The sequence below is a fragment of the Manis pentadactyla genome, chromosome 1, assembly GCF_030020395.1.
Source record: "Manis pentadactyla isolate mManPen7 chromosome 1, mManPen7.hap1, whole genome shotgun sequence".
NCBI classification, from domain to species: domain Eukaryota; kingdom Metazoa; phylum Chordata; class Mammalia; order Pholidota; family Manidae; genus Manis; species Manis pentadactyla.
The window spans coordinates 3,825,861-3,839,071 of NC_080019.1; the positions used below are offsets into that span (position 1 = coordinate 3,825,861).

At 43.8% G+C, this 13,211-nt stretch overlaps 1 protein-coding gene across 5 annotated transcripts in view; it reads left to right on the plus strand.

Annotated features, from left to right (window-relative positions):
* Window positions 1-13,211, plus strand: part of GALNT7 (polypeptide N-acetylgalactosaminyltransferase 7) — a 100,215-nt gene that overhangs the window by 71,584 nt on the left and 15,420 nt on the right. For 3 of the 5 annotated variants that reach the window (XM_036889151.2, XM_036889149.2, XM_036889150.2), the window contains exons 3-7: window positions 6,074-6,240; window positions 9,780-9,910; window positions 10,163-10,242; window positions 12,155-12,337; window positions 12,478-12,660. In XM_036889151.2, coding sequence (XP_036745046.1) covers window positions 6,074-6,240; window positions 9,780-9,910; window positions 10,163-10,242; window positions 12,155-12,337; window positions 12,478-12,660 — 744 coding nt within the window. The remainder of the gene's footprint in view (window positions 1-6,073; window positions 6,241-9,779; window positions 9,911-10,162; window positions 10,243-12,154; window positions 12,338-12,477; window positions 12,661-13,211) is intronic. The other 2 variants (XM_036889153.2, XM_036889152.2) reach the window with 2 other exon arrangements.

Here is a 13,211-nt window from a genome sequence, read left to right on the forward strand (position 1 = left end):
GAAGAGCGGAAGCCACCCACTGTCCCTTGCTTCAGCCCATTCAGGTCTCCTGCCTGCCAGCTATGGAGCCATACAGTGGACTCCGAAACAGTGATGGCCAACTGCTACATTCTCAGTGGAAAACTTTTGCAGCCCCAACCATTAATTCTGTTCACTGATTTTGACTTTCAACCAAAATAGAGCAGAAGTTAAAGATTTAAGAGTCTCCTTTCCATTGATATTTAATCCCTTAATGAAGAAAATGGATGATATTGTGGGATATAGCACAACACTGAGAAAAAGCATATTCCAAGAAAAATTTTTGAAGTCAAATCAGCCAGCATGTTTTGAGTATTAACATAGTACATGACGATGCTGTTCAGGCCAAGAGGTGAACTTCAGACAGTTAGCTTTGCTGACATTTCCATCTTGTAGATGGTTAAGGAAGCATGAGTTCTGCTATTATAGACTTAATTTTGACCTTCAAGGGAGGACTGACTAATGAGAACACTGGGAAAAAGTAACTGAATCATCACAAAATTTCTAATAATTGAGGGAAGGAACACAAGCTCTTCAAGGCATAGAGGTGGAGTTTTAAGAAAATGACTACACCTCAGTTTTATTGTGCCTAGTAAAAGAAAGACTGTATTATCAAGAAGGGAATAGTCTACATGGGGGTGAGAAAAGAGGAGCCACAGAAAGGATTATGGTCTAGATTGACCTCATATTTGTCCCAATAAACAGTGGTTACAGAGATAGAAATCTAATCGTCTAGTCTAATTGTCAGTAGAGAAAATTGGGAGGGGTAGTTATATATACTAACTGACAAAGTCTTCCAAGAACAGGACCAGCTGGAACATGCATGCAACCCGAGAATATGAAATGCAGTAAATGTAAACATGGTGTTTCATGCCAAGTTCAACTGCAAAGATACAGCATGAGAACCACCACATGGTTTAATACCAGTTTAGGGAGAAAAGCTCTAGGGATTTGTGAGCGAGCAATATGATATGATTGCAAAAAGCATAGAAAGTGCCAATATAATTGTAAATTATATTCATAAAGGAATTCTATCCAGATTAAGGATTGTCACATTGTCCCCTTGCATTGGCTGGTTCACATCTGAATCATTACAGCAGTCCTTGCTGGGAGATACATTGTCAAAATGAGGCATATCCAGAATGGTGCTTAGAAAGTTCAGTTTATAAATTTCTTTGATGCTTAAATTCTTTATTTTGCTGTGTAACATGAACTGTAAAGAATAAAACTACCAGGCGTGTTTTCAAGGAGTGTAGGTGCACCACTCCAGTCAAAATGCAGAACAGTTGAGTGAAATCCACTCCCCCGTGTCTGTGGAGCTTGAGTGATGGGGTTTGACAGTGGTAATTCTCCTTTCCCTGAAAATGGATGCGGTTCCTGAATGCCAAGTTAAATCATATGTTGTACATTCCTAATTTATTGAACCATTGAGGGGGGCTCAGCCCTATTTCAAGTAAATCGTAAAGCATCTTTCCATTTCTTTTTATCCTGGGCATGGCAAAAAAGGTTTTAGATGGAGATAGGAAAGATTCTCAGTTTATTTAAAAATGAAGTGGATAGTTTAAAAAAACAGTGTTTCCCAAATTGAAGATTTTTTTCCCATTCTGAAGAAGCATGTGCACACACATTACTGTAAATTAATGATAATCCGTATGGATTGCAGGGATTTGCAGCCTAAAAATGTCAAGTTTTTCAAAGTCTGCTGAATTAGATATTATTTACTGATGAGGTCTTAATACAACAAGGCTCTCTATCAGACTACAGATCATCAAAACATAGCTGGCACAGAGAGAATGCAAGTGAATTATTCACAGGCATTTCATTTTTGGTTTTGAAATCTACTCTCTAAGTCCTAGGAAAGTCACTGTGAGCACTATTCCCATCTTTGCTTCTGACACTAAGCGCCCAGCGCACACAGTCACCATACAAACATTCTGTGCGATTCCTTTAACCATAACCACGGCTTTAACCGTTGCCAACCTGTAATCTGAATGTATCTGTGCCCAGGGCGGTTCCCTGATGAAGCTGAATGAGGCGCTACTGTCCTTGATGTTAGAGGCTTTTAAGCTGTCTTGGAACACGAGGCGCCCGAGGGCAGAAATTAGTCGAAGGTCTGTACCAACACCCGTGCGTGTGAATGTGGCGTTCTCCTCGCAGGTGGCCTTCCTTCTTTTCAGAGTGCATCACAGGCACCATGCCAGTGAAGTGGGAGAATGACGCCCAGTGGGGGCTGGCCTCCGAGCCGCGGCTGCTGCTGTGAGCGCCCAGGGCTCCGCGTGCAGGCTGTGGGGGTCGCCAGCTCGCCTGTGGCTCCGCCCCGACCCAGGGCTCAGCCTCAGCGGGGCCGAGAAGCTGCCAAGGAGGAAACTCCCCCGAACCTGCCTTCAGGCCGAGGGGGGCGCGCCGGGAGGATTGTCATTAAAGGAAACCCTGTCTCTTGGCTTAAAGGCCTGCGGGCGGGCCAGTCAGCCTCGGGTTCTGCCTCGTCCGGGGCTGTTTTGTGCTCCATTGGCTCCCCTCTCCTCTCCACCTTCCTTCTGGAGCACGCGGGTGGCAGGGTCAGCGTCCTGTGGTTTGGACTGCGTGCCCTCCCTCCCCGCTGCCGGTGCCCCTGCTGTAGGGACGTCTGCCCAGCTCTGCTGCCCTCCCGCACCGGCCCCCCGCCGGGCTCCCCCCCCACCGCTTCGGCTCTCCCTCGGACAGGCCCTGGCTTTCAGCCCTCACCCCATCGCTCCGCCGCGGCCGCCCTCCCCTGCACCGTGGGGACGCAGGGCAGCCCCGGGATCTTAGCTCTCAGCCCCCTGCCGTGCCCCCGCTGAAAGCACGAGGAGGCCTCTAGGTTCTCTGGCTCATCCCAAAGCCAAGCGGGTGGGGAAGGGGACTGCCTCCCACTCTCGCCGCCTCGCCTAACTGCACTGCGCCAGGAGTTCTGTTCTGTGCTGCGGACACCCCCTGACTGGGTGGTCCCCTCTGGAAGTTCAGAATGGAGGCCAGGCCCTAGTCCCCTGTGCCATCTGCTTTTCTTCTCTGTTCTAGTGTCTTGTCCCCTTCAGATGTGCCACCTCTCCCCACCGGGAAGGCGTCTGCACCCGTTCCTTGTGAGAGGAACCTCCTGCCTCCCCACCTGCCACGCGGACTTACTCGCTCTTGAGGGAACCTCAACATAGACGAAATGTGGGGTGGAGAGTGGACATTACAAGAGAAGAAAATACATCGAGAGGCATTTCAAAAATGTCCCCGAAGCACTTCAGTAAATATATATGGAGCAGCTATATTACATGTTAGATTGTGGTGAGCAAAGCAGATGAGGTCGTGTTCTTCGTGACTTTCCAGCCCGAGTGTCATGTAAGAAAGGACTTAGACACACATGCATAGGATGACCACTGGAGCAGTACTGTAGGCCCAACTCAAATGCTCATCAGTAAGGAGACGGGTAAATAAATTGTGGAACAGCCATACTCTGGAATATTACACAGTAACTAAAAAGAATTAGATGATAAGATAAATCTATACTACCGTGGAAGAAGAATCTATACATTTGCATCTGCATATACGTTGTACACATGTACAGACATCCGTTATATGTCTGCATGAGAACATGCAAAAATCTAGAAGATTACACAGCTAATTCTTAACAAGTTTCCCCAGGAGGTGAGATCTGACATGTCGGGGAGAGCTAAGGGAGGGAACTCTCACCTTGACTTCATGAACTTCTGCGCTTGAGTTTTGCACAAGTTGTGGTGTTGGCTTTGTAAGTGTTAGGGCACATGGGGAAATCGCACAGCAGGAGTCGTCACTGTCACGCCACCTAGTCCGCATCGCTGGGTTGCTGACAGGCTGCGTCCAGGCGGGAGGAGAGGCAGCAGGCTGTCCCCGCTCCCGTGTGTGAGTTCGGGCAGCACGCGCCGATCTTCAGGCTGTCCCCATGGGGAATTCCTAGGACAGTGGGGACAGCGGCCCTCGTGGGCACCCCTCCTCCCTCTTCAGCCCACTGTGATTCCACCTCCTTTGTGTCTCCCGTTCAAAGTCCCATCTGGCTGGTTTCCCCAAGTTCTCATCTTTTGCCTTAGAAAAGAGCAAGTCCCGTATCTCCTTCCATGTCTTACGTATTTTCATCGATCCCGGTGTCTGTCGTAAATCAAAATTGCTGTTTTTCCCATCCAGTTCCGCTGCTTTAATCCCAGTGGTTAGACTCAGAGGAAGAAAAATGTGTTCCGGGCCTCCATCTGGGTTACAGTCTGTTGGAGGACTGTCATCCCTGCCCGTCCAAATGAGACACATCTGCTGGGTTAGTGTCGCTCCGGAAGTGTCTCCTCACGTCTTACAACATCTGTGTTCCTCCACTGCTATGCCCTGAGCTTGTCATTCCGGAAGAGCTTTTGGCCTCTCTCAACTTCGGATGTGTTGCCTACAGACACCACACCCCACCTCCCGTCCCCTCGCTGGGGCTACGTCCTGGCCGCAGAGGGCGGGGAGCAGGGTGGCAGGGGTGCCACCATCAGTCCCCGCGTGCTCTCTGGGTACCTGGTATTGAAATGACATTCAGTGTCAATATCAGTTCTTACCCATTCATATTGAGGTTTCACTGTTTGTTCTTTCTCTTTTATTTTATGCTTAAGATTTCTTCCAAACTCAAGCTAGCCGGGGTGTATTTCCAGGCTTCATTACTCCCTAGCTGTCATGCTGAGCCTCAGGCCCTCATCTGTAAAATGGGGACACTGGTAACACTAACCTCACAGTGGTGACAGGAGGCCAACCAAGTCAAGGACAGTAAAGCCCATGGAATGGAGCTGACTCCGGGTTCAGTACGTGCCCGTCCTGCCGCGGCACTGCCAATGCCCTGCTCTGTGACTTGGCGTCTCTCCTTATGTTTTTCATATTTTAATTATATCTCCAGAAGACCTGTATCTCCCATCTGTTCATTATTTTGAACTCTTATAATAGGTGATTAATACTCATCTAATGAAGAAATGCAGGTGGAAAAAAAAAGGTTTGAATGGATTACCAGACTCAGTCTGCATTTCTATAAAAACAACCTCCAAGAATACTGACAACTTAGAACAATTTTGAAAAGGAATTAAACACCTGAAAAAAGATGGTTCCTGTCTGTATTGGGCCAGGCTGTATTTAGATAACAGTTACTATTTTAAATGGTGGTATAGGTTATCAAGCTGCTAATGTTAGTTATTGCTTGTGTGGCTTTAAATTTAATCTTGGGAACAAGCTTATTTACAGCTTCATGAAAAGCTTTGTGATTAAAAAAAAATACCAGATAAACAAATACACATATGTGTGTGTGCATGTACATGCATATGTCTGTGCATTATATGTATGTATGCATATGCTTCTGAGAAACTCACAGAACCTTCCCTGGCTCCTGGAGCCTCCATCAGGCCATTTTTTAAATTTTCCTTCCAATGATGAAAGGCTCCTGGCAACTATTCCACTGTAGTCCTTTCAAACTGTTTTGAGTAAAATAGGTGGAGATCCTCTTTCAGCCTATCTGTTAACACTAAGCATTATTAGGACTTGGCTCATTCATTCAAGAGTTAATTTTTGAATGTCTGCTACATGCCACAAGCCAGGCTGTTTTTTTACCCCCTGAATGTTAAGCCTAGTGGAACCCGCCAACTTTCAAACACAGTTATACAGGGGTTTGTTCACAGCAAGTGAAAGAAATCCTTTGCTCCAGAAGCTCCAATTTTGAAAAGGAAAATAAACTGAGATTAAGTCATTAAAAAAAAAGAAAAAAAGAAAGACCTGATAGCTGTAAATGATACCTTAAGCCTCCGCAGCTGAGAAGCACTCACCAATTAGTTCTGTCGCACAGTGAGTGCTGTTGGTTAGGGAGTGGCTTTGTCTGTGAGCAGCTTCATCTCCTACCAGCTTCTCTCTCTCTCTCTTGTCTTTCTGTTACAATATAAAAGCTTCTGTTTCATTTGCTTATGTTATTAAGCCAATAATATTTAATCTCATCAGAAAACATAATGATTGTATGCTTGGGAGCAGGCGTCACAGAGTTCCTCCCAGTAAACATGACATCTTCCTCTTGCAGGTGCAGGTATTGGCATTATGATGAAAACCTGCTCACGTCCAGTGTCGTCATCGTCTTCCACAATGAAGGATGGTCGACCCTCATGAGAACGGTCCACAGTGTGATTAAAAGGACTCCAAGGAAATATTTAGCAGAAATTGTGTTAATTGATGATTTCAGTAATAAAGGTAATAGCCTTGGAATTGCTGTTTTGTCTATAGAATAAGTTAATCATGAGTAATTGCCAAAATGTGATTTCAAAATAATTAGTGTTTAAAAACTAATAGGTAGCATCTACTGATAGCATGTTATCAACAAGTTGGCACTGAGCCAGTCATTGTATGTGCTATGAGTTTGTTTAACCCTGACCATAATCCTTGTGATGGATATATTGTTATTATCTCCATTCTGTGCATGAGGCTCAGACCTGTTAAGTAACTTGACGACAATCACATAGGTAGTAGTTGACAGCTGGATCCAATCTGTGGGCTCCTAAGTGCTGTATTTAACCACTCCCTTGCATTATACTAATTCCTTAGATTTTGCAAAAATTTAGTCATAGGGGTAAATGATTGAAAAAATGCAATTGCATGTATATTGTAATGCTACCTGATGCTCCATCCATAGTTGTCAAACTGAAATCTCTGTGTATTTATTTAATAGCCTGTATTTTGCATCTGAATGATGATTCCCATTTTTGAATCTGACCAGAAACCAGGGACTGTTTTTATTTACAACAGAAAGCATCTACTAAGGCTTATTTTGTTTTCTGTATTTGATCTAGTATATTAAATAAAAGGGAGTTGTGCCTTACTTTGTATTCCTTTGAAGGGTCCAGCTCTTCTGGCATTCGGGAAGACATCAGTCTTAGCTCACCTTGGCAAGTGAGTGGAGCAGGGATTTTGCACTAAAGCAGATTTTTTAAGCTAACACTTTTTTTCTTAAAAGATCCATTATTATTATAAGCTGAATATATCTTATGAATGAGTTGAACAGATCTGAATTGGATCCTTTGAAAAGCTGACCAAATTGCTCAGACCACTAAATAACAGGGTATTTGCCTTTTGGTGAGTAATTTTGCAGAGAATGTTTGTGTACAAGTGGTGATACCACTGAATGTCACATTAGAAGTGAAGGCAGAACAATGAATAGCAGGAAAATACCTCAGACTGGCTTTACAGAAGCTTCCCCCAAAACCTGACTGAGAACTCTCGTGGCCTAGGTGAGCCTCTGCTGTCTTTACAAGGACAGGACAGAATCCTGATCTTGCACACGTAAGTGAGCATGGAGAAGAAACAAACCCAGCCTGTTTCCTTCCCCCTCATCTTTGTGCAACCAATCACTTTTTTTCAACTAACCATTTTTAATTATACTGGAGAATGTGTAACTACCATTTTTAGGCATATCAAATGCCTTTAGCTCAGACATGTTCATTGCAAATTTCTGTGACAGGAAGGCTTTTGTTAAGAATACTATCCCTGTCTCAAGGTAAATATTTGAAAACATGTTTCAAAGTGCTAATGTTAGTACCAGCAATGTATTTTAGATGTAGAAAAATTTAAATCTACAAAAATAACAGAGAAACTTCTTGTCTATGATTGTACTGATTTTAAGAAGCCATATGTTGCTAATACAAGTAAAACTTAGCACATCCAAAAAAAAAAAAGAAAAAGTGAAGGTACACCAAAAGGCGTTCACATCTAAAAAACTGCTTGGCCCCACTGAAGGAGACCAGAATTTTAGGTTTTTTGTCCATTTTAATGTTTTGTGACCAGTTCCTCTGTTGCGCATCTCTGATACTTAGTCTGCGAAACACTGGGCCAAAGCCACCGTCACACGCAGGCTGCTTAGCTGTCTGCAGCCTGCAGAGATGTGTGTTGAGGCCACAGAAGCACAGAAGGTCATTCATCTTCCCCATTTCAGAACCACCTCAAAACCTATCAGCCCTACCCTCAGTAAAATTTCATAGTGTTTGGTAAATATGACTTGAGTGCAAATTTGGTTTGTTCTTTCCCTGGCATATGCAGAGAGTAAAACTGAGCATTTCTTTTAAAGACAAAATGCTGTGCTAATATGAAGGCTCACAAAGGAGCCGGCTGCTCATAGGAACACTTGCGTTTCCAGAAAATTCAGTGTCGTCTCTCAGCGAGCTGTGGGGCCTTTAAAGGGAGCACCCTGCTCTCCAGGTGTGCACCCGCCAGGTGCCAGGCCAGACTGGGCCCAGGAGAAGGCAGGCGCCTGCCAGCGGCCCGACGGTTACCCCGGGCCAGGCCCACATCCTCGCTGCAGACCTCCGCCCGGGCAGCATCCCTGGAGCCCGGTGGGGCACCAACTCCCCGAGGGAGACGGGGGCTACCTTGACCTTGCACACCGCCTGCCCCAGTGGAGAGCCCCTGGAGGCCGGAGCTGGCTCCACCAGCCTCCCCTGGGGGCCGCTTCACCCAGAGGCTGAATTTGCAGGGCAGGTTGTCAGCTTGTTCCTGGCCATACAGTTCATTTTAGGTTTCCTTAGGTTGCATATCCAAAAAGCACTTAATGCAGTTCAGAAAGGGCCTTAAGAAATAACAGGACTGTACCAAAAAAGGTTTGCTTAAAAACACTCAAAGGGAGAATTACCTAGATTTGTCTGGACGAGGCAATATAATTCAGCATGAGAACATTATTCATGATTATTTTATTCAAACTGGATGCCAAAATAGAAAAAAGAGGTATTTTCCTTCTTAATTCTGAATACCCATGTGTGGGTGTCTTGCTAATTATATGCTCCCTAAAAATGATAAACTATTAAGTGTACTGTCTGATTTGCCCATTTAACCACTAGTTCATCACTAAACAGAGATATTTTGTTGTTGATACGCTCATGGGCCCAAATGGTAAACAACTTGAAAATAATCTTTGTGACCCTCAACTAACATTGTTAAGCATCCAGGAGCCAGTCCGTGGCTCTGATGAGGCAATTTCATGGGCTCAGAGTGATCGCAAACAGAAACTATTCGTTTGCAACTGGGAAGCCAAGTACGAAGCTTCAGCAAGTGTGTCTAGGTAGAATTTCTTCTACCAGATCTCAAATACATATGTAAATGTATTTATTATGTATAAATTTTATATGTGCATATATAATGTGTATTTCATACATATATAGTCTATAAATTATAGGTGCATATATACGTAGATTTGTTGATGCTTAAAATACAGAGAAAATGGGATCTTTATTATTTGGCAACTTAAGGAGAGTATATTAATCATACCAAGACTAGAACCTTCAACACAGTTTGGAGTAGGAGAAAGTTGGTTCAGAAACAAATGTTAACCTATACCCAGAATAGATTCCAATCAAGTCATATGATGTTATTTGTAGGATAGTGTATCTTCAGAAATCCTGAACCATTATTACTTCTGCCAAAAAAAAGTTACTGTGCCTGAAAACTTTTAGATAGGACATTAACATGCGATTTTAAGTTTTCATGTCAACTGGCAGTCATTTATTTAATGTTTAGAGAGATGTTTGATAATTCTGAGGCTAACCAGTTCTCTCTAGGCATTCAGCTCAAAATTAAACTCAGTACACTTCACCTTACTTTCCTACAGATTAAACATTCAGTCTGTCTGTATGAAATTACTGATGAAGTACCTGTTACCTATCTCTGTTTCTTGAGACAAGTAATAGTGAATTGGTTTATATACGTAAATATAATCTGTAATGATGATTGAATTGTTTACTTCACAGAACACTTAAAAGGAAAGCTAGATGACTATATTAAGCTGTGGAATGGCCTAGTGAAGGTATTTCGAAACGAAAGAAGAGAAGGTTTAATTCAAGCACGAAGCATCGGAGCCCAGAAGGCTAAACTGGGACAGGTAGGGAACGTGTATATCTTCAGGGTCAACATTTGGGGTATGGGAAGTAAAAGCTCATATACGTTCTCAAGTACCCTTTGGGGTTTTTGCTTTTTGTTTTAATTGAAGTGAAAACGCAGTGTTAAACGTACAGGTTATATGTCAGCATTGACTCTAATGATAATTTATATACCCTTTAACGTTAAGTTGTGTGTGATATATGATGTACCACATATGAGGAGTGTTCTTTCACCCCGCCTCTTTTTTTTTAAGGTTTTGATATACCTTGACGCCCACTGTGAGGTGGCAGTTAACTGGTATGCACCACTTGTAGCCCCCATATCTAAGGACAGGTAACATTTCCTTACTTTTTTTCCTTTCCTGGTTGAAAAGCAAACCTCATCCTAGAAGGACAAATAATATCCTTGATCTCTTGATTCCAATCCCATGCAGAGCATCAAATGAGGGGTTCTGAGAGTTACTCCGTTAGTTGTTTCCCAGGGAACCAGACTCCCACTGTGGGCTGGTTCAGATGCAGGGGGTCAGGTGGTTGGGAACAGCACCTAGGGGTGCTCCCTGGGGAATCCTCTTGTGGCTGGGTTACTGAAGACACTTGGCTGTCTCGAAAAGCTTGCTCTAAGAGTGACATAATCTGTTCCCTGTCCACTGCCCTAACAGGTCTAAAGACCTGAGATTATACCTCTTGGCTTTTTAATGCCCTTTTATTAGGCATTTGAGAGAGTAAGGACCCGCTGGTACTCGTGTCAGGGCTGTGGCTTCCTACAGAAACTTCAGAGTCTGGCAGTACACGACCCTCCCATGGAAATGTGATCCTCCTTCCATTTCAGAAATGTCTGAAAAAAGAAAGGCAGTGTTCATCTATTTCCAAAAGCCTTTCCTGGCTTTTAGTCCAGAATTTTGACCATTTCAGAGTCTAGGGAGGTGAGGTGTGTCCCTGTGGTGAGGGGTGAGTCAGAGAACCTCGGAGGATTTACTCCCTGGAGGATCTCACGTGTAGGACTGTCACACACATTCTCACGTGCGGTCTGACCTGACCTCACAGCGGCCCTGCGGGAGAGATACTAGCTACATGGTACCAAAGGGGAGACTGAGACCTAGAGAAATGAGTCAGTTTGCCCCCGATCAGACAGATGGTAGACTACCAAACAGGGTCTCTCTGGGACACCCTGGACTGTACCACTATTTAGAAATCTGAGAATCATGAGACAGAGGAAAGATATCAGAGCTTCCCCTCCAGGTGGAAAGCAGCAGGCCTCCAGGGTGGTAAGGAAGGGCCTTCACAGGGCCCCGGGGCGCATGTATCCCAGGTGGTCCCCCCACTGCCCGTGGGGGCTGCATCGAGGGAACAAAGCACCTTTCGCAAGTCTACTTCCCCCATAGCCTAATTCTAAGCTCTAAGGGTTTTTCTCTTGTCCTTCATTTCTGAACATCTAAGAAGCACCTAAATGTGGTTATGAAAAGCTGTAGTCTCCCCTTTAGGAAATGCACTTTAATATCTTTTCTGATAAGATGACCATTAAAACAAGCAGCAGGGTAGCAACTCACCTTTGTGGAGCCGACTCCACACCTGATTAGTCAGAGTACCAGCATCTTCAGGAAGCCCAAATACGAAGGATCGTTTTTGCTCCAGTTTCTCAGGCTACTCCTTAAGTTGTGCAGCACGCTTTGAGGGATTCTCTTCTCGTTTTTTTAAGAAGCAGGAGTATAAAACAGTATTTTGTTTTTCAATGAGAGCTATTTTTTGCAATAATAGGAGTTGGAAAATAAGATCAAGTAAAAGTCCTATAAAAGTACAGAGAAAAGATTTTCACAATTGTGAAAACTGCCAAGAAGTGTAGCCAGTATTATCTTTTTATACACACACGCATACACACATTTTTTTTTAATGGAAGGACAATAGGGAAATAATTGGCAGGAAAGTCTTACAAATAACACAAAATTGCCAAGAGAAAGTTGCTTGTAGGACCGCAGTGAAAATGAGAAAATGCTACTAAGCTCAAAGACGTGGTGGCTCTTTGTCCCTGACATCTGTCTGTGAGTGGATGGAAATGTCTCCCTGTCCTTCCTTTACAAAAATAGCCTCCTTGACTTTTAAAGAGGTTTCATTTACTTCTGTTTCTCATTAAATATGAAAGTCCTCTAGTTAAAACAAATCGACAATGAAATGAGGGAATTCAGTCAGGCATGCTGCGCTAGCCAGTTTTGGGTTCTTAAATGCGTTTTCATTTTCTGTAAATGTTTCAGAACTGCATGTACTGTGCCTCTAATAGATTACATAGATGGGAATGATTATTCCATTGAGCCACAGCAAGGTGGGGATGAAGATGGCTTTGCCAGAGGGGCCTGGGACTGGAGTTTACTGTGGAAGCGTATTCCTCTAAGCCACAAGGAAAAGGCCAAACGAAAACATAAAACTGAACCTTATCGGTAAAGATGACTACTTTATTTTCTTACATCGAGTGTGTATATCTAAGTACTTCTCTTTTCCTTCCCCATGTGCTCGTTTAAACACCTGGGGGCCCTACACACCCTCCCATTTCATCTTTTCTACCATCAACATCACCCAGAACCATTTGCACTGTGCCGATTATAGATGTCATAAGTGGCAACACATATGAGATTGTGCCCCAAGGGGGTGGTGACGAAGACGGGTACGCCCGAGGAGCATGGGACTGGAGTATGCTCTGGAAGCGGGTGCCTCTGACCCCTCGCGAGAAGAGAATGAGAAAGACAAAAACTGAACCGTATCGGTAATCACTAAATCGCTTACCTGTTCTTCTTTCCTCCAGTGGCTGCTAACCTATTAACCTCTTGCCAAGCTCCAATAGTTGTTATTAAAACTATAAGATGCTCTCAGATTCTGAAAGGGGCTCCTTCTTTGCACTGTTTCAGAGGTTTGAATTCACATCTGCTGCTTTGTAACTGCTTCTTCTATAAACGCAAACTCCATGGGGGAGGGGGCGGGCGGCAGGGGAGTGTGCTGTGACATTAGTCCCACATGTAAGTGAACGAAAGAGAATCTTTGCCATCCAGTCCAATTAAACGAGACACTGAATTTTGTACTTTTGACCACAATCACTTGGTAAATTAAAAATGCATGAATTACTTACTATCCAAGATTTATACCCACTTTGATGCCTTAGGTGTTATGTTAACAATGAAAGGCAGTAGCAAGAGATTTTTTTGTTTTGTTTCCTTCCTCTTGTTTTATGTACTAACACCTAAATACTAATTTTGTACCAGTTCAGTCTGATGAAGAAAAATACATGATGGTGGAAAATGGTACAGAGAATCCTTTATG